Source organism: Phascolarctos cinereus, unplaced genomic scaffold, assembly GCF_003287225.1.
Source record: "Phascolarctos cinereus isolate Bilbo 61053 unplaced genomic scaffold, phaCin_HiC Scaffold_5;HRSCAF=322, whole genome shotgun sequence".
In the NCBI taxonomy this organism is placed as follows: Eukaryota; Metazoa; Chordata; class Mammalia; order Diprotodontia; family Phascolarctidae; genus Phascolarctos; species Phascolarctos cinereus.
Window position 1 is genome coordinate 246,612,202 of NW_027555958.1, and position 21,529 is coordinate 246,633,730.

The following is a 21,529-nucleotide window of genomic DNA, read 5'->3' on the forward strand; positions in this document are numbered from 1 at the left end:
AACCACCATGTGTCTTGGAATTTGCAGCCTTAGGATTTTTTCTTGAGGTGTCCTGTAAATTCTTTCAATTAGTGTTTCATTTTCTATGTTCAGAAGTTCTGGGCAGTTCTCTTCTATTCCCTTTATCATGGCGCTAAGATTTTTTTGGCCTGTCATCTTTTGGGAGACCTATGATCCTTAGGTTGCCTCTATGCATCGTCTCTTCAATATCAGCATGTTTTGCTTGCATGGTGAGTGTATTTTCTTTTAATGTTAATATTTTTTGCTTCTCTTCTTCCAAATTAACCCTCACTTCTGTGTATTTGTATTCCCAGTCTATTGTTCTCTCTTTTGTTTCTTTGGTGAGCCTTGCCTTTGTAGATTCCAGTTTTTCTATGCTGCCCATTATTTTTGAAGAGCAGGACATAAATTCTGCTCTTATAGTTCTTGTATTTCTTTTGAACCACTCAGGAACAGTGTGTTGTGTTTCAATTAATCAACAAATCAATAAACATATATTAAGCACCAACTATATGCCAGGCAGAGGAAGCTAGGTGGCACAGTGGATAGAGCACCGAACCTGGAGTCAGGAAAACTCATCTTCCTGAGTTCAAAATTTGGCCTCAGACACTTACTAGCTTTGGACAAGTTACTTGACCCTGTTTGCTTCAGTTTCTTCATCTGTAAAATGAACTGGAAAAGGAAATTTTGAACCACTCCAGCATTTCCACCAAGAAAACCTCAAATGGGTTCATGAAGAGTCACATGCAACTGAAAAACAAATGAACAACAATTAGGCTGATATCTGGGGACATAAAAAGAGGCAAAAGACAGCCCCTTGCTCCCAAGCAACTTAGAGTCTAATAAGGGAAACTACGTGCAAATGCATATATGGAAACCAATCTATATATGGGATAAATAGGAAATAATTAACAGGGAGGGATTGAGTAAGGCTTCCAGTAAAAGATGGGATTTTAATTGGGACTTAAAGGAAGCCAGGGAGATCAATAGTCAGTATAGGGGCAGCTAGGTGGCACAGTGTCTAGAGAACCGGCCCTGGATTCGGGAGGACCTGAGTTCAAATCCAGCCTCAGACACATAACACTTACTAGCTGTGTGACCCTGGGCAAGTCACTTAACCCCCACTGCCCAACCAAAACAAACAAACAAACAAAAAAATAGTCAGTATGAAGGAGGGAGAGTGTTTCAGCAATGGGGGACACCCAGAAAGAATGCCTGGAGCCCAGAGATGGAGTGTCTTGTCTGTGGGACAGCCAAGGGACTCACTGGATTGAAGAGTATATGTCAGAGAGTAAGGTATAAGAAGACTAGAAAGGTAGGAGAGAGATAAGCTATGAAGGGTTTTGAGTGCCAAACAGAGCGTTTTGTATTTGCTTCTGGAGGCAATAAGAAACCCCTAGAGTTTATTAAGTAGAGGGGTGACATGTCAGAACTGTGCTTTAGGAAAATCATGTTAGGAAAATGGATTGAAGTGGGGAGGGACTTGAGGCAGGAAGATCCACCAGCAGATTCTCCAGTAATCAAGGCATGAGGGGATGAGGGCCTGCACCAGGGTGGTAGCAGTGTCAGAGAGGGAAAGGGGGCATAGTTAAAAGATGTCGCAAAGGTGAAAGTGACAGGCCTTGGCAACAACAGCTTGCATATGGGGGGAGGGGGCCGTGAGAGAGAGTGAGGGATCCAGGATGACTCCTAGGTTGTGAGTCTGAGGAACTGGGAAGGCGATGTTGCCCTCTACAACAATAGAGAAGTTAGGAGGTGGGGAGGGTTTAGGGAAAAAGATAATGAGTTCTGTTTTTCACTTATTGTGCTTAAAATGTCTGCTGAATATCCAGTTCGAGATGAACTAAACATAACTGAAATGTTCTCCTTCTTCAACTCTGATTCCTGGCTCCCATGGCTTCCTTCAAGATTCAGCTCAAATCTCACCTTCTATGAGAGGCTTTTCCTGCCCCTCCTCTCTTTCTTCTATGATGATCTTCCATCTAGTCTATATATCTTGCAGGTACATAGTTATTTGCACAGCCCTCCCTCACTCAAATCTGATTCAATGTAAGTCATGTCATCATCTCCCTGATGTCATGGTCTTCTTCAAGAACGAAGGATAAATCACACAACCACACACAACCAGCTATTTGCATGTTGATCTTCCCATTAGAATGTGTTTCTTGATGACAGGGGCTATGTTTTTGTCTTTATTTCCCCAGAGCTGGGCCTGGCACATTATAAAAAATAAATGTATTCTGACTGACTGAAGATGCTATTCTTCAACTCACTCACTGAACCTACATAGACCTCATCAGAACTGTGTGCCTTAAGCTTCTCCTCTCCTGAATGTATCTCTATACATAGAAAAGTGATACTGTGTTTCCATAAAATGGTATCATTTAATTTCTCTCCTCTCAGGCGAGGCTCTGGATGTGTCCCTAGTTTTCCTGTGTGCTAAACAAGCAGAAACCTTGGCTTGCTCTTCCATCAGCCAGTGAGTGCTCAGGACTTTATTCCTGTAGAGGAAGTGTGGGTACAGGGGCAGAAGACCCACTCAGAAGGCAGGTAGGAAGGGAAGGCAAGGCAGGGATGCCTACTGCCCCGGTTTGTACTGGTTTATACTCTGTGAGAAGCATCTTGAGGGAAGCTAAAATTTAACATGGGGAAAGTGTTGGTGATGGAGTTCTCAGATGCGCAGTGAAATAGAATAAAACAAATGGATGGGAAGGCATTCAGAAAACAATGGATTTTAGTTTTGACTCCAATTTGTTGTGTAGCCTTTTCAAGTCAATTCCCGAAAGACTAGGTTGAAATAGGTGACATCATGGCCTTTTCCAAACCCTTCTGACAAGCACTGACTCAGTTATTTCCCAGGTTCTGGGGCCAGAGGGCCAGCAATCGCATCCATTGTGCTCAGGAGGCTCAGCTGCACCAGAGCGGGAGCCCCCGGATGTTCACTAGGCTGGAAGAGAGAGCAAGATCCAAGACAAAAAGAAAGAAGAGAAATGGGGGGTGGAAGGAACTGAAGTAAGTCACCATGGCTTCCACTGTCTTCCTTTCATAAAGTCCACCCCCAACTTCCAACAGTCAGAGCAGTTGGCATTCAGTAACCCCAACCTATTGAAATGATCTAGTTTATTACACAAGCATATCAGCAGAGTGGAAAAATGGGTTAGCCCAGTCTCAGTGAAGCACTTTCTTCTCTGAGAGAAATTATCCAATTCCATTTATTTCTTTCTGGCTTTTTCTGCACGTTCCCCTCCCCTCTTTTCTAAGTACATCTTAAGAGCTCCTCCTTTCCTCCACCAACCACTGATATGGTTTAATCCTATTTCTCAGCAAATGGATCCCCCCCAGTCAATAAATGGAACAATCCACCTTCCTCTGTTCCGTTTTCTCAGGCGGACTGTGGGAAACAAATCCCAGAACTGAAAACCACAAACAAAAGCCAAATGCACACAGAAGGGGGAACAAAACTCCCAAGACACCCAAAGAGATCTGTCCCTTCTGTTAAGCTCAGCGTAAAACATGACACAGGGTGAAATACATGAGAAGCACTTGGAACAAGAGTGGTCATGGTTGATAGGGAAGATGAGAAATGATCTGGGGCTGGTAGAAGAAGTCTAGAATGGGAAAGCAAGATAAGCTATGGCCTCTTTCTAGCTTGAGGTTGGTGTTGCATGCTTTTTAGGTATACTCACACTAAGAAACAAAACCAAAACTCAAACATATCACCCTCCTGCATTGCCCATCCGATTGATCAGAGGTGGGTCAGGTCCCAAGTAAAGAGATAGTAGACCCCAAAATCTCAAAGGACCCTAGAAGTCTGGGTCACCTAGCCAGAAGGAGATCTTTCTTCTCCTACCCAAAAAGTGAGACACACAATGAGGGACAAACCCTATTCCTTCTCCCAGTCAGGGACCCAGATGTCTTATCTACTTTCCCAGCTCTTCAAGCACAACGTCAATATTCAGTTCTATGACCTTGGGGAGGCAGTTGCATCAGAAAGAAGGATCTGATACCTTTAAGCCACACGTGGAATAGAATTAATTCTTCCCCCATCATTTTGCCCATTCTTTCGGATATCCTCCTGACTCCCTTTTGTCTAGAGGTCTGTTCCTTCAGCCTCACCTTATGTTGGGTTGGCATAATGTATGAGGAGTGGATCTCTTGTCCTGGGAGCCTCCATTCAGTTTCTGAGGGGAATTAGTGAAACAGGTCCTTTAAAATTTGAAGTAAACAATTTGGTATGGAAATCTATCTTACCCTACAGGAAAATAGAGGGGAAGGGGATAAGAGAGGGGGAGATGATAGAAGGGAGGGCAGATTGGGGGAGGGGGTAATCAGAAGCAAACACTTTTGAGGAGGGACAGGGTCAAAGGAGAGAATAGAATAAATGGGGTATGGGGAGGATGAAGGGAAATATAGCTAGTTTTTCACAACATGGCTATCATGGAAGTATTTTGCATGACTACACACGAATAACCTGTGTCAAGTTGCTTGCCTTCTCAATGAAGGTGGGTGGGAAGGAAGGAAGGGAGAGAATTTGGAGTTCAAAGTTTTAAAAACAAATGTTAAAAATTGTTTTTACATGCAACTGGGAAATAAGATATACAGGCAATGGAGTATAGAAATCTATCCTGCCCTATAAGAAAATAGAAGGGAGAGGGGATAAGAGAAGGGGAGGGGAGTGATAGAAGGGAGGGCAGATTGGGGGAAGAGGTATTCAGAATGCACTGCTGTCTTGGGGTAGGGGGAGGGGAGAGATGAGAAGAAAATTTGGAACTCAAGACGTTGTGGAAGTGAACGTTGAAAACTAAAAATAAATTAATCAATCTTAAAATTTGAAATAAAAAGGAACAAAAGGACATAGGGTGGGAGGAAGAAGAAGGGCTCAGACCCCAATCTTATTAGGAAACAGACGCATTATAAACTCCTCTGTTTAACTCTGCTTTTCCCATAACCTTAAGGAGAAAGTGTTGGAGGAAAGAGAAAAATGAAAAGGGGGAGCCTAATCTTCCCCTAAGACTCCATCCTGTGCTTAGGCTAGCATGTATTCTTTCTGTACCCTCTTCCTTTTTCAGTCCATCACTTCTTCATTCTGTCTTCCTCCTTCTTCTCTATCTCTGCTCTAAGAGGCCCTAGGGGCTTTCAGGGTAGGTTCTGTGTCTCTTTTCTCTGACTTCTTCCTGAATTCTTGATAATAGCCATAGGGAAAAGAATCCTCTAGGCCAAAGGGCAGGGGACTGGACTAGAAAAGGAAAGTGGGAACAGTAAAGATTAATTTAATCTTAAAAGATTTGTTGAGCATCTACAGTGTTCAGAGCCCTAAATTAAACATTTGGAGGATGAAGGGAATGGGACACAACTGAAATAGGTGAAATCTCTATCCTCAGGGAACTTCAAGCACACAAAATGAGAACAATTACAAAGTAATACATTAAGTACAAAATAGTACAGGGTCATGAAAGCTGAAGGGACACAGACTAAGGCAGAGAGCAGGTACAGTTAGGATTGAGAGGCAATGTGGCAAAAGTCAAAGAATTCTGGACTTGCAGTCCAGATCTCTGCTCCTGTACTAATGAGCAACAGTTTCCTCTCAGCAAAATAATAATGCCTGTACCACCTACCTCATAGAGTTACTGCACTTTTAAGGTTTGGGGTGTTTTGAAGGTTGATTTTTTGGATTTTTTTTCTGTTGTTGTTCATAGGGAGTTCTAGGTGGTAGAACTACGCACGCATGCATAACCAATGAAGATCTGCATTTTCTCTGCCTCATCTTCTTTTAGAATTGCCTGGGGGGCACCGAACACTGACTTGGTCAGACCACAGAACCAATGGGTGGCAGTAGTAGGACTAGAACCCAAGTTTTCCTGGTTCCAAGGCCAGCTCATCATCTGCTATCTCCTACTGCCCCTAAGTTTACTACTAAGTAAATGTAAGTTGTTACTGTACCTGGGGTGGGCCCCTACAAAGGGGGCCCTAGAAAGCCACCCCAGGTTAGGGGAACTTTGTGAGTTAGCCCCCAGAAAACTATAGCTCACAAATGCCAACCGATGTGCTCATTAAGCCAATGTGATCTTATTAAGCCAACCAGAAGAAAAAGGAGTTCAAAACAAAAAAACACTTAAATCTCAGTAAAATGTAGGACATAAAAGACAAAAGGTCCTTTACAGTCAATAAACATTTATTAAAGTCTACAAATACAAAAAGAAATACAATCCCTGTCCTCAAGGTGCTTATAATCTAATGGGGCAAGTCAAAACACGAAAGGAAGCTGAAAAGTGAGGGCAGGTACCCAAAGAAGGGGCATGGTACAGAAGTCAGTAAGCAAAGTCCCAAAGTAGGGCAGCCAGGCTAGACATGAGATTTCTGAGCTGAGGTTTCTCCTTAAACAGAGATTTGAAATTCATGGCCCCACCGCTCTGCTAGAGGTAGGTAGGTGGTGCCAGGGATAAAGCACTAACCCTGGAATCATGGAAGACCTGAGTTCGACTATGACCTCAACCACTCACTAGCAGCAGACATTCAATCTCTACCTCAGTTTCCTCAACTGTACAGTAAAGCTAATAACAGCACCTACCTCCTCAAGTCATTATTGCGAAGATCACCTGAGGTAATATTTGTAAAGTGCCTGGAAATAATAGGTGATTAATAAATGCTCGTTTCCTTTTTCTGCTGGTGCTCAGCTAAGTCTTAAGAGGCTGCCTCTGGGTTCTTTGCTGCCATCTGGTGGATTACAAGTGACTAGTCAGCCTCTTGTATTGGGCCTTTTCTTCCTTTTTTTTTTTTTAAAAAAAACTTGTTTGCAGTTTATTTCATCAATTCAGTCACTCCGATTAAATGAAGCATGACTCGTGGTATTTACTGGTACTGGGAGGATTATACTGTACTTTGTCTGAATACAAAGAAGTATGTGGGCTTGTTGATTGGGCACTAATTTACATTTTATCTTGACCGCTTAGCTACTGCTGAAATCAATTGTTCATCACATTAGACCTAGGACCTCTGCACTTTTTGAACTGAGGGACAAAAGAAACCCATTTAGAGGATACTTACTTTTAAGTGATAAGAAAGACCAATTAAGTCCCCCAAACCTTAATTTACTGTTTCAGCTAAAATTTGGTTTCTTCTTCATCTGGAGAAGATTTACTTACTCCTTAACTTTATGGTTACAAGGACCATCTAAGAACCTTGGCTAGCAAGAGAAGCCCTGAGGCATTTTAAAGTCTATATTTTGAATTCTTTTCCTCCTGATACTGGAGTTCCTTAGTCTATCTTTTTATCTAAGATATGATCTCAAATTCCATTTAACTCCTTTCATATTCCTGCGTTGCTCACCAGAGACCCCACCAAATAATGCTAGAAACTCTGCTGCAATGGAACTGAATAAAGCTGGGGTGGTAAAAATCCTGTCAGCTCCTTCCCGCTTCCTCCTGACCCCCACTATGCCCCTGGTTGCTATTTCAGTCAACTCAGAGCAAGACGGAAAAGGGTCAAATGAAGCTTCCTAAGAAGCTAGTAATTTTTGCCCTACTTATTACCAGCTACCCAAATTCCCAACACCATTGTTAAGATAAGCTTACTGAAGGAGAGAAGTTGAGTCAGAATGGTCTGTCATTTCTACAACTTTTTTAATGCCACTGATGTACACACAAGAGCATTCTTAATGTAGGAACGAGAAAGGAACAAGAAGACTTTCTTTTTTTAAAATAATATTTTATTTTCCCCCACTTACATGTTAAAAACACTTTTTAACATTTTCTTTTAAAGTTTTGAGTTCCAAATTCTATCCATCCCTCCCCTGCTCCCTCCCTGAGGTAGTAAGCAATCAGATGTAGGTTAGACATGTACAATCGTAAAACAACCAAGTAGACTTTCACAAACAAAGTTTTACAACAGATCTTATCTTTATAGTTACACCATTGGACTGAAAGGCGTAGAGAATGCCAGATCTTATCATACTTACTGTTTATTGACTACAAATAAAAGCATTTTATTTGGTAGAACAAAATGCTGCCTTAAAAAGCTCCCTTTTGACAAGGCACCTCCTACACACATGTCGAAATCATACAAGAGTTCTTGAAAAACATAACCACACATAACTTTGACCCTCTGCTCATTAATATCAAGTAAGGCATATAACAGGGAGACATTTACCTCTTAGAGATGTCCACTTGCCACTACCTTGGGGGATATTCACCCTACAGAGCATAAATGTTGAGGTTCTCTGTTTTGAAGAAAGTCCTGTGCTGACAGCATCAAGCCTTGAACCGCTGTAGAGTTTCCTCAGTGAGATCCATAATCACTCCAAAAAGTAGTCCATTATTAGACATTGCAAAGAGCTGGGCAAAAATTAAACAGCAGAAAAAGATCAGGCTAGAATGTCTTTGGGAAATTGGTCTAATATATTTCTATCACAAATTCAGATATCACATCTTTACAAATAAAAAAGCATGTAACATTTTCTACATACCAGGTACTTTGTATCAGAGATATCAATGTGAAGATTTTTCTCCAAAACAGTTTTTTTCAATCCTAGTTCCACTAACTTTGTTAATGCAAAATCATTTTAGTTAAGTAATATTATAATTGTCTATTCTATCTTTTGTTATATCTCCTATCCTTTGTTTAGTTATACATTCTCTCCCCAAATCATAGATCTGAAAGGTATTTCTTTCCATTCCTCTCTAGCAGTGTTTTTTTAAATGTGTTCATTTTATTAAAATCACTTATTCACTTAGAGCTCCTTTTGGTTTATGGAATATGTAAGTGAAATTTTTGGCAACCTGCTTTTCAATTTTGCCAGCAGTTCTCATCAAATAGGGAGTTTTTCCTCTGTGATTCGTATTTTTGGGTTTAGGTTACCCTGTTTGCTTCTGGGTCTTGCCTATCTAGTCTGTTCCTCTGACGTCTTTTCTATTTTTTAAATAGCACAAAAGAATTTTGATGATCTCTGATGTATGATGTAATTTTAAGTCTCATAGTGCTAAGATTCCCTTTATTCTTTTTTTTGTTATTTCCACTGACATTCATGACAATTCCTTCAAATAAATTTTGTAATAATTCTTTTCAAGTTCTATAAAAACTAAATTTCCTTTAAGCCATATTATCATTCATATTTTACATGGTCAGCTACATCATATATATCTCTACCCCAAAAGGGATTAATCTGTTCATACCCTTCAAATCAACAATACCACTAACAGACATATGCTCTCAAAGAGATCAAAGAAAGAGGGAAAAGATCCATAGGTACAAAAAAAAATTATAGAAGAACTTTCAATTGCAACAAAGAACTGAAAGTGGTAGGTCATCAATTGGGAAGTGGGTAAACAAATTATGGTATATGAATGGAACAGAATATTACTGTGCAAAGGAAAAATTACAAAAAAGGACAGATACTGAAAAACCTAGTCCAGCTCATATAAACTGTTCTGGAGTAAAGGAAATAGAATCATAGAAACTTTTTATGTAATGATCACAGCACCATAAAGGAAAACAACTTTGAAAGACTTAATAACTCACATCAATGTGTACCCAGTATAAGCTCTTATGATCCTTGTTCCAGTTCCCATCTCTCAGGATATACCTCTCCCTCAGGGTTCTAAGGATGCCTCTGAAGGGTCAAGGATATCTTTCTCTAATTTGAACCCTCACTGATGTGCTTTCACCAAAGCTATAAATTGAGAATCATTTTGGTCAACTAGCCTTAAGCAGCTTTTAGAAAAGTGGTACAGTAAGAACAGTTGTTATGAAACACCACTCCTCCTCACAAAAATCTGTGATTCGCTGTCCCATGAGTACATATAGAGTCTTGGGGAAAGTGAGGTCAACCTTAACGAGTATATGGGGTAAAGAGGTAACTCGCAACTCCAGATTACTGGAAGTACTTTTCTTTTATTCATGGGGGTACTCAAACAATTTCCCATGGGCCCAATATAATCTCTTTGCTGGGATCTTTGTGGAGCTGTGAATCCATATCCAGACTGTCTTTGGCTTTCAATAGACATTGCCATCAGCTAAACTGGATATGCCACTAGGAAACATACGGGAAAATGAAAAAGTATAAACATATATATGCATGTGTATGTATCTATATATATATATGTGTGTGCTCATATACATATTTGTAAAGTAATTCTGGGGGCAGGGTGAGGAAACACTAACAAAAGTAAAGGCCTTTTATAAGGTGTTGGCTCTTCAGAAGATGCTTGAAGGCAGCTAGGAGATTCATGAGGCAAAGGTGAAGAGGAAGAGACTCCTGAGTCTACGGAATAAAAAGAGGAAACCAGTAACCTACCTATTTCTAACAAAACTGGATTCTACTAGTAATATACAGAAAGGCAGATGATTTTTGTGGGCTTATTTTATTTCCTACTACTTTACATATATAAAAGTTAGGCTTTCCCTGATAGCACTCTATTGTTCGTGTCTGACTCTTCATGACCCCATTTAGGGTTTTCTCAGCAAAGATGCTAGGGTGGTTTGCCATTTCCTTCTCCAGCTCATTTTACAGATGAGGAAACTGAGGCAAACAGGATTAAGTGACCTGCCCAGGGTCACACAGCTAGAAAGTGTCTGAGACTGGAATTGAACTCGGGAGGAGTCTTCCTGACTCCAGGCTCAGCATTCCAACCACTACCACCTAAGTGCCATAACTACACGAAAACATCTCTGTTGACTCAATCAATCAAAAGCTTTAGAATGAGTATGAAAAGTCCTTGATAAGCTCAGAAGTCCTTAAATGCCGTTGGATGAAATGGATTTTTATAGGAAGTGTATTTGAATGGATTGAAGGTACTTGGTCAGACCTTTGTGGGGTTTGTGTAACACTAGCAAGCTAATCTGGAATTGGGCAGTTGAGCCTCTAGCACCTTAGTGGTAGAAACTGATCCAGCTAAGCTCCTTCAGAGGAGCCACTTGGAGGGAAAGAGAATGTTTTTCTCATTGAATTCTGAGATTTTCTTTTTTTTTTAATTTTATTAATTTATTTTGATTTATCAACAATCACTTCCATATGCTTTTGAGTTGAAAATTTTTCTCCCCCTTCCTCCCCCCAACCCTCCCCAAGACAGCACACAATCTGATATAGGCTTTACATTTACATACCCATTGAACATATTTCCACATTAGTGAAGTTGTAAGTAAAAATTAAAACCAATAGGAGGAACCATCAGAAAGATGAAACAAAACTCAATTTAAGGTAAAATTAAGTGAGAGCGATTCGACTTCCATAGTTCTTTCTTTGGATGTGGACAGCATTTTCCATTCCGAGGCCTCTGAAGAGGTCTTAGATCTTTGTAATGCTGAGAAGGGTTCAGTTTAACAATCTTAGTCATTGCATAATGTGGCTGTTATTGTGTACAAAGTCCTCTTGGTTTTGCTCACTTCACTCAGCATCAACCATATAAGTCTTTCCAGGTTTTTCTGAAGTCAGCCTGTTCATCATTTCTTATAGAACAATAGTATTCCATTACATTCATATACCACAACTTGCACAACTTTTGCACATGTGGGTCCTTTTCCCATTTGTTTGATCTCTTTGGGATATAGCCCTAGAAGTGCTATTGCTGGATCAAAGGGTATGCACATTTTTGTAGCCCTTTGGGCATAGTTCCAAATTGTTCTCCAAAATGGTTGGATCATTTCACAACTCCACCAACAATGTATTAGCGTTCCAATTTTCCCACATCCTCTCCAACATTTATCATTTTCCTGTTTTGTCATGTTGGCTAATCTGATAGGTGTCATGTGGTACCTCAGAGTTGTTTTGATTTGCATTTCTCTAATCAATAACGATTTAGAGCATTTTTTCGTATGACTATAGAGGGTTTTAATTTCTTCATCTGAGAACTGTCTGTTCATATCCTTTGACCATTTATCAGTTGGGGAATGGCTTGTGTTCTTAAAAATTTGTCTTAATTCTCTATATATTTTAGAAATGAGGCCTTTATCAGAGAGACTGGTTGTAAAAATTCTTTCCCAATTTTCTACCTTCCTTCTAATCTTAGTTGCATTGGCTTTGTTTGTGCAAAAACTTTCAATTTAATGTAATCAAAATTATCCATTTTGCTTTTCATAATGTTCTCTATCTCCTGTTTGGTCATGAATTCTTCTGTTCTCCATAGATCTGATAGGTAAACTATTCCTTGTTCTCCCAGTTTACTTATGGTATCAGCCTTTATATCTAAGTCCTGAACCCATTTTGACTTTATTTTGGTATATGGTGTGAGATTTGGGTCTATGCCTAGTTTCTGCCATACTCTTTTCCAGTTTTCCCAGAAGTTTTTTTCAAAGAGTGGGTTCTTATCCCAGAAGCTGGGGTCTTTGGCTTTATCAAATAATAGATTACTATAGTGATTGACTACTGTGTCTTGCATATTTAAGCCTATTCCACTGATCCACCTCCCTATTTCTTAGCCAGTACCAGGCAGTTTTGATGATTGCTGCTTTATAATACAATTTAAGATCTGGAATTGCTAGGCCACCTTCCCCTGCATTTCTTTTCATTATTTCCTTTGATATTCTGGACCTTTTGTTTTTCCAAATGAATCTTGTTATAATTTTTTCCAACTCTATAAAATAATTTCTTGGTAGTTTGATTGGTATGGCACTGAATAAGTAAATTAACTTAGGTAAGATTGTCATTTTTATTATATTAGCTCAGCCTACCTACGAGCAACTGATGTTTTTCCAATTATTTAGATCTGATTTTATTTGTGTGAAAAGTGTTTTGTAATTGTGTTCATAGAGTTCCTGGGTTTGTTTCAGGAGGTAGACTCCTAAATATTTTATAATGTCTACAGTAAGTTTAAATGGGATTTCTCTTTCTATCTCTTGCTGTTGGGCTTTGTTGGTAATATATAGAAATGCTGATGATTTATGTGGATTTATTTTATAGCCTGCAACTTTGCTAAAGTTGTTTATTATTTCAAGTAGTTTTTTACTTGATTCTCTAGGATTCTCTAAGTATATCATCATGTCATCTGCAAAGAGTGATAGCTTTGCTTCTTCTTTGCCTATTCTAATGCCTTCAATTTCTTTTTCTTCTCTTATTGCTAAGCTAAGGTTTCCAGTACAATATTGAATAACAGTGGTGATAACGGACATCCTTGTTTCACCCCTGATCTTATTGGAAATGCTTCTAGCCTGTCCCCATTACATATAATGCTTGCTGAAGGTTTTAGATAAATGCTATTTATTATTTTAAGGAAGACTCCATTTATACCTATGCTTTCTAGTGTTTTTAAAAGGAACGGGTGTTATATTCTATCAAAAGCTTTTTCTGCATCTATTGAGATGATCATGTGGTTTCTGTTGGTTTTGTTGTTGATATGCTCAATGATGCTGATAGTTTTCCTAATATTGAACCAACCCTGCATTCCTGGTATAAATCCTACCTGGTCATAGTGTATTATTCTTGTGATAAGTTGCTGCAATCTACTTGCTAGTATTTTGTTTAAAATTTTTGCATCTATATTCATTAGAGAAATTGGTCTATAATTTTCTTTCTCTATTTTGACTCTTCCTGGTTTAGGTATCAACACCATATTTGTATCATAAAAAGAATTTGGTAAGACTCCTTCTTCATTTATTTTCCCAAATAGTCTATACAGTATTGGAATTAATTGTTCTTTAAATGTTTGATAGGAATTCTGAGATTTTCTAAGTAAACCACCATGTTGCTGCAAATAGAAATAATTTCACTTCCTCTTTGCCTACACTTACTCCCTCAATCTCTCTCTCTCTCTTTTTTAATTGCTATAGCTAGCATTTCGACCACTATATCAAATAAAAATAGAGGCAATACCTTTGGGAAATTGAGCAGTGCTTTCACCCCAAGCTTCTCCCTAAAACAAAGGCCCGTGTTGTTAGCGATCATATTTTGTCATTGTATGGCTGTGAGTCATGGAATTCCACCATAGTAACGGGTGTTTCTGCATCAGTAAAGATTATGGAAGCTCCCACAGAGGGAGACTGAATAAATGACCCCACTGGAAGCGGTATGGTGCTTCTGGCTTGCAAGAAGCCATGCCAGAGAACAAAAAGGGCGTGATAATTAGTCACTAGCCCCCAGGGTTGGCTTCTTTCTTCTCTGCTTCTTCTGCCCTTCAGATTCAGGGGCAGTTTAACCCTGTGGGCAAACAGCAGCTGATTTTGAAAGTTAGAATTCCCAACTGCCATGCAACATATATGGAGGCTCCACGAAGGAGTGTTTAACCTTCCCTTCTGGCTATGTTCAATACTATGTGGCTATAGTATGTTGAAAATTCCAATTCTGAGAGTATGAGGGGTTGTGACTGGAGAAAGGAGAGTCCAGATGCAGAACAGAGGCAACTGTTCAGACAGCTAGGTGCAATAGCAAGTACTAGACTTGGAGTTAGGAAGATCTGAATTCAAATCTAGCTGCTGACTCTTACTAGCTATGTCACCCTGGCAGGTTACTTAACCTCTCTGTGTCTCAGTTTCCTTATCTATAAAATGGGGATAATAATAGCACCTACTTCACATAATTGTTGTGAGGATCAAATGAAATCACCCATAATGTGCTTTGCTAACTTTAAAGTATATCTGCAGTTAATACACTGCTGTTAATTTAAAGTATATATAAAGTTAGTAAACTGCTGATTTCATACTTTTTTTAAAGTTTTGAGCAGTGTTTCATAGCATCCCCTTGCTAGGTTCTGAACAGACAATATGGGTTTAAACTCTTCAGAACCACCTTAAAGAGTATGATATATGCCTAATCAGTTAGAGAATGGCCCAGGCATTTGCAGGTGGAGAACACTGGTGGCCAGAGGGAATATTACAACCTACCAATTTGTCAGAGAGGAGCTAAAGTGGGCTTCTAAGCTGGAAGTTTGAGAGTGCTGCCTGGTGGACAATTTAACCTATTATGGAAAGCACCCTGCTGATTTGGATAACTGCCACTACTGTAGTACCCCAAATGTCACACACATCTCATGTCATAATCTCTGAAGAAATGAAGTTGAGAAATACCTAAAGGGTAAAGCAAATGGCTCATAATGAATGTAATCAAAACACATGAGGAATTATACAGAAGCAACAGCGTAAAGGACTTCACCTCAAAAATATATGCTTAGAAAAATGTCAGTCCTCTTTCACTGGCATCATCTCAATGTCAAAAAATCTAGAGGAAAGTTACCAGCATATTGGGTGGGCCTCCTGTTGTAGATATATGGGAAGACATCCGCAAGGGTCACCCAGGTTGGGCAGGTATGGCTAGGTTATGATCTACATTGTTGGAGAGAATACCAATATCAATATCAGTATGATCATAGACCCACCAAAGTAAGGACATTGAGAGAGACATTCAGAAATAAGTATGTTACATTCCACAGTAGGAAAATACTGGGTTTGGAGTCTGTCAGTCAACAAGCATTTATTAAGCACCTACTATGTGCTAAGCACTGGAGATACAAAGAAGGCAAAAAAGCCCCTGTTCTCAAGGAGTTCACAGTCTAATGGGAGAGACAACATATAAATAACTATGTATAAGCAAGATACATACAGGATTAATTAATGGCTAATCTCAGAGAGAAGGTGCTAAGACTAAGGAGGACTGGGAAAGACTTTTTGCAGAAGGTAAGATTTTAGCTGAGATTTGAAGAAAACCAGGAGACAAAGATGAGGAGGGAGAGAATTCCAGGCATGGGAGAAAAGCAAGTGAAAATGCCTTGAATCTGGAAAGGGAGTGCTATATGGGAGGAACAGAAAGGAGACCAGCATTGCTGAATCATGGAGTATAGAGTAAGGAGTAAAGAATAAGATTGGAAAAGTAGAAAGGGGCCAAGTTAAAAAGGGCCTTAACAGAGTATTTCATATTTGATGCTAGAGGTAATAGGGGCAGTATGAAATGTCAACTGTATTGCCAAGTGATAATCATCAAAACAGTCTGGCACAGGCTAAGAAATACTGCCATAGATAAGTTGAATAGATTAGGTACATAATACACAGTGGCAAATGAATATAGTAATATAGTGTTTAACAAACCCAAAGATCCAAGATTTTGGTACAAGAAATCACTTTTTGACAAAAATTGCTGGGAAAACTGGAAAGCATCTCACAACTATACCGAGATACGGTCAAAATGGGTTCATGATTTACACATAAAGAGATACATCATAAGCAAATTAGGGAAGATGGGAGTATTTTACCTGTCAGATTTATGAGTAAGGAAAAATTTTATGACCAAATAAAAGATAGAGAGCATTATGGGATATAAAATGGATAATTTTGATTACATCAAATTAAAAAGGCTTGGCACAAATAAAACCAATGCAGCCAAGATTTGAAGGGAAGCAGGAAACGGGGGAGAAATTTTTATAGCAAATCTCTCTGATAAAGGCCTCATTTCTCAAGTATATAAGGAACTGAGCCAAATTTATAAGAATACAAGTCATTCCCCAATTGATAAATGGTCAAAGGATATGGATAGGCAGTTTTTAGAAGAAATCAAAGCTACCTATAGTTATATAAAAAAATGCTCTAAATCACTATTGACTAGGAAAATGCAATTAAAACAGCTCTGAAGGTACTACTTCACACCTATCAGATTAGCTAACATGAAAGAAAAGGAAAATGACAAATGTTGGAGGAGATATGGAAAAATAGGGACACTAATTGTTGCTAGAGTTGTGAACCGATCCAACCATTCTGGAGGGCAATTTGGAACTATGCCCAAAGGCTATAAAACTGGGTATGCCCTTTAACCCAGTAATACCACTACTAGATCTATGTCCCAAAAAGATAAAAAAAAAAAAAGGAAAAGGACTTATATGTACAAAAATATTTATAGAAGCTCTTTTTGTGGTGGCAAAGAATTGAGGGGACATCCATTAATTGGGGAACGGCTGAACAAGCTGTGGTATATGATTGTGATGGAATACTATTTTGCTATAAGAAACTATAAGCACGATGATTTCAGAGAAACCTGGAAAGACTTACGTGAATTGATGCACAGTGAAATGAGCAGAACCAGGAGAACATTGTACACAGTAACAGTAACATTGTATGATGATCAACTGTTTGTAGCTCAGCAATACAATTCCAAAGGATTTGTGATGAAAAATGCTATCCACCTCCAGAGAAAGAACTGATAATAGTCTGAATGCAGATTGAAATACTGCCATTTCTTTTTTAACCTTTATTATTTTTGGTTTTTTAGCCTGCATTTTCTTTTGCCACATGGCTAATATGGAAATATTTTACATGATTGCACATGTATATGTCAAATTGCTTGCCTTCTCAAGGAGGAAGGAGTGAGGGAGAGAATTTGGAACTCAAAATTTTTTAAAGTGAATGTTAATTTTTGTTTACATGTGATTGAGAAAAAATAAAAGTGAAAAATAAAATAAAAAATAGAGATCATAGGGAGCCATTGGAGTTGATTGAATAGAGAGGTGACGTGGCCAAACTTATGCTTTAGGAAGATTAGTTTGATAGGTAAGTAAAAAATAGACTGGAGTAAGGAGAGTTGTGAGGCAGAGAAAACAACCAGCAGGTTATTTCTGTAGTCCAGTTATATGGTGATAAGGGCCTAAATCAGGGTGGTAGCCATGTCAGATGACTGAAAGTGTCATATACAAGAGATGTTACAAAGGTATAAATGACAGGATTTGGCAACTGATGGGGGGGGTGAGAAAGAATAGTTGAGGATGACTCCTAGGTTTCGAGACTAGGTGACTGGGAGTATAGTGGTGCCCTGGGCAGTAAAAAGGAAAGTTTGGAAAGGAAAAGGGTTTGGGGAAAAGATAATGAGTCCAGCTGGGACATGTAGAGTTTAAGAAGTCTACAAATTCAAGATATTCAATAGACAGTTGGAGATACAAAACAGATCAAAGCTGGACAAATAGATTTTAGAATTATTAACACAGAGATGAAAATTAAATCCTGGTTCTGCAAGTACTATTTTATCGATGCAGACAAATCCCTTATCTTCTCTGGGCCTCAGTTTCCTCATGTATAATATGGACTTGGACTAGATGGTTTATAATCAGTCAGTCAATCAATTAACATTTATTAAACACTTAAAAACTTATTAAACACTTGTGCCAGGCGCAATCTACTCTAAAAGTCTATGATAACATAACTGGGTGATCAATTATCAGGGCTGGTATGTCCCTACCAGGGTGAAGATTAGGCCTTACTGATGTAGGGCTGCAGACTGGAGGTGTGAAGACTTACACACAATGCCCCTCCTTGAATTAAGACCCTGGGCCTACACAGAAAGAATTAGGGGTCAGTCACTCATCAAGCTAACATTTATTCGGTGCCTACTACGTGCCAGGCACTGTGCTAAGTACTGGGTTGAGTATGAGGGCCACGTGGGGGTGCAGGGGCTGGGAGCCATGATGGGCAGACCTCTAATGGGGCTCTGTGCATGGCTAGGGGGCTCAGGACTAGGAACAAGAGAGACCCAAGTAAGGTGTCATTTCTTCCCCCATCCAGCTATACAACTAAAGCGAACATCTTCTAACTTTTGGCACTGACTTGTTGGCTCCTCCCCCTCTCTAGCTTTCGGTCTAGCGTGATCGATGGCGCTGGTCTAAGTTGCTCCCGGTTGCCAAGGAAATGACGTTAGCACACGATGATGTAACTACGGGAAGATTCACAGGTCCTGGATTGGTTACCAGGAAGCCACTAGGTAAGCAACCAGGGGGAGGTGGGGGGAAGCAACTGGCGATGTCAGCAGTCCTCCTCTACATCCCATCTAAAGGTGAGACCCAGGGGAAATTCCTTGGTAGAGACCCTTGTTGCGTGGGGACACCCAGCATCCCCAGTTCTCTCCCAGGCCGTATCGCCTTGGCTTTCCCTGCGACTTTTGGCCCTTCCGGCATGCCGTTGTGCGGATGGGCTACTGTCATCGTAGAGAATTCTGGGACTTGTAGTTCCAGGCTGTCCAAAGTTGGACCGGGAGGTGAAAGCCTAGTTATTTCAGAGAAGCAGGAGCTAGTACAAGCAGGAGAGTTTGAGGAAAAGATGCTCATGGCCCAGAAGGAGGCATAAGAGTGTATTCTGAATTCATTCATGACTCTGGTTCTCTTTTTAGATGCAGATCTGAGACCGAGCCCCTAAAGAGTACCCCTCAGTCTCTCAACCTGGAATCCCCACCCAAGATGGAGAGGATGAAGTTGTCCTCAGGCATTCTAGTAGGAGAGAAGGACATCATGCAACAGCAGGAAGTTCAGCAGGGGTTTGACCACCTCAGAGAAGACAGACCCATGGGGCTGAATTCTGGAGCCTTGCCTGCTGAAACCCGTTCTGCAGCAGACTCAGACTCACAGATTCCTCAAACAGAGGCTCCTCAAGGGTTTGACAGAGTTCCTGCTGGGATGAGAGGAGATCCTTTGGAGCCTTACCAATCCACCAATCAGATTGCTGAGCCACTCCAGTCTCCTATCCTCTGGCACTGCCCTGATGGAAGCTTTGTCAAGAGGATCATGGTCCAGGGTCAGGGCTTGGACAAACCCAAGGGGGGCTCCCAATGCCACGTTCTAGTATCTGGGCTTCCCCCTGGAGTGGGTCTGCCTGAAGGCTGGACAGAACTAACCATGGGATCAGGGCCATGGAGAGACAGTCCTTGGGGAGAGGTTTTGGAGAAATGCCTGGAAACCATGTGTTCAGGTGAACAGGCAGAGCTCTTGCTCCCTGGTGGAGCTGAGCCCCCTGCCTTGATCACCCTGGCCTCCTTCACCCTGGGCAAGGACTCTTGGGAGTTGTCGGTCAGGGAGAAAGAAGAGCTGGCTTCAGAGGAGCGGGCTAGGGGCACAGAATTGTTCAGAGCTGGGAACCCTGAGGCAGCTGCGAGGTGCTATGGCCGAGCTCTGCGGCTGCTGCTGACTCTTCCCCCACCTGGCCCTCCAGACCGAACCATTCTTCATGCTAATCTAGCTGCCTGCCAGCTGCAGCTAGGGCAGCCTACCTTGGCAGCTCAGAGCTGTGACCGAGTACTAGAACGGGACCCACGACATGTGAAGGCATTGTACAGAAGGGGAGTGGCCCGGGCTGCCTTTGGGGAACTGGATGGAGCTGCTGCTGACCTTCGGAGGGTGCTGGAGGTGGAACCAGGAAACCGGGCTGCCAGAGAGGAGTTAGGGAGGGTGGTGATCAGGGGGAGACAACAGGATGCAGGGCTGGCTCGGGGTCTCCGAAAGATGTTTGGCTAATTAAAAATTAGAACTTAAAAGAGAGAACAGAAATGATGTGATTTGTGGTCTGTGCTGTTAAGGAGAAGGCTTTCGAGTACATGGATTTAGAGGAGAAAAGGCTTGTTGGGTTTCATTTCATATCCCAATTCTCCTATTTGCTGGCCTGGAGAGATACTGTTTCCTCCCTTCAGTTTCCATTCTTTCCCTTCATTCTGTGTTCTGGTCTCATTTCCCTCCGATCACAATCAGTTCAATAATATACTACTAATTTGTACTTGAATCATTGCCACTCCTGATTTGTTACTTTCTAGCCCTGGGTTCATCTTATCACTCTTCTTGTCTACTCCTAGTCACATGTTCAGTTGATCCTACGGCAAATTTATGTTATCTAGTCTGATCTCACCTGAACCTTCATTGCTCTATAAAATCCTTTATTTTCCCTTGATTGTTCATCATACTTCTTTGGAGTAGCTATTTCACTATTTCTCAGGTTCCCTTTTCTAGATCAACACAAGTCTGACCATGCTATATATAGCCTTGCTTAAAATGTCTTCAGTTGCTCCCTAAACGGTCCCTAAGAGAAAGTACAAACTCCTTAGCTTGGCATTTAAATCCTTCGAGAATCTGGCTTCACTAACATTTCTGGACTTATTTTATATTTTTATATTACTCTCCTTGAACTCTATATTTCAACAAAACTGGCCTGTTAACTGGTTTGTGAACTCAACATGCTTTCTCTTGCCTCTATCCCTTTACACAGGATGTCTGATTCTTATAATTGGAATGTGTTCCCACTTTACCTCTTAGAATAACTAACTTCATAGTAAGGATTAGCCTTAGGTGCTATGTCCAACAAAGCCTTTCCAGATTCTCTTTAGTTGTTAGTCCTCTCTCCCTCCTCAAATGATCTTTTAGTTCTATATCAGTGGACATGCAGTAGTGCTATGTTTTTTGTTTTGTTGTTGTCAGTATCCATAGACCCTTGCACATATTCAAGAGAATCTGCAATCTTATTGATTTAGTACCCACCCCCCCACATACACATACACGCAGTAATGCAGATCACAAACATCCATGTCTACCCATCCTGAGCCACTCTTCATGTCTTCCCTTGTTTACCACAAGGGGTCCACAAAATGTGGTAGGGCCTTCTTTTCTTTCTCTTAACATGGAGAAGATGCCAGTAGAGTATTCAGACTATCCATCTATCCCTTGCCCTGGCCACATGACCAATCTACTTTTTTTTTACTTACATATTTATTTACCTGGTAACATCCTCTACTCCAGTTCTTTGAAGTTCTTGATTTGCTATAAGCTCCAGCTTTTTTACTCTCAACATGCATCTCTCCATTTCCCTTTATGTAGGGCTC

General features: G+C 40.5%; 1 protein-coding gene across 3 annotated transcripts; it reads left to right on the plus strand.

Moving 5' to 3' along the window:
* Nucleotides 1-18,567: 18,567 nt before the first annotated feature.
* Nucleotides 18,568-20,197, plus strand: FKBPL (FKBP prolyl isomerase like). 3 transcript variants are annotated; one of them, XM_078155456.1, is made up of 2 exons: nucleotides 18,568-18,659; nucleotides 19,061-20,197. In XM_078155456.1, exons 1-2 carry the CDS (start codon nucleotides 18,583-18,585, stop codon nucleotides 20,175-20,177), a joined length of 1,194 nt encoding a protein of 397 aa, XP_078011582.1. In that variant the 5' UTR covers nucleotides 18,568-18,582; the 3' UTR covers nucleotides 20,178-20,197. The 3 variants fall into 3 exon arrangements, with proteins under 3 accessions (XP_078011582.1, XP_020829940.1, XP_020829939.1); XM_020974281.2 differs by having other exon boundaries at nucleotides 18,575-18,655; XM_020974280.2 differs by having other exon boundaries at nucleotides 18,642-18,727.
* Nucleotides 20,198-21,529: the final 1,332 nt, after the last annotated feature.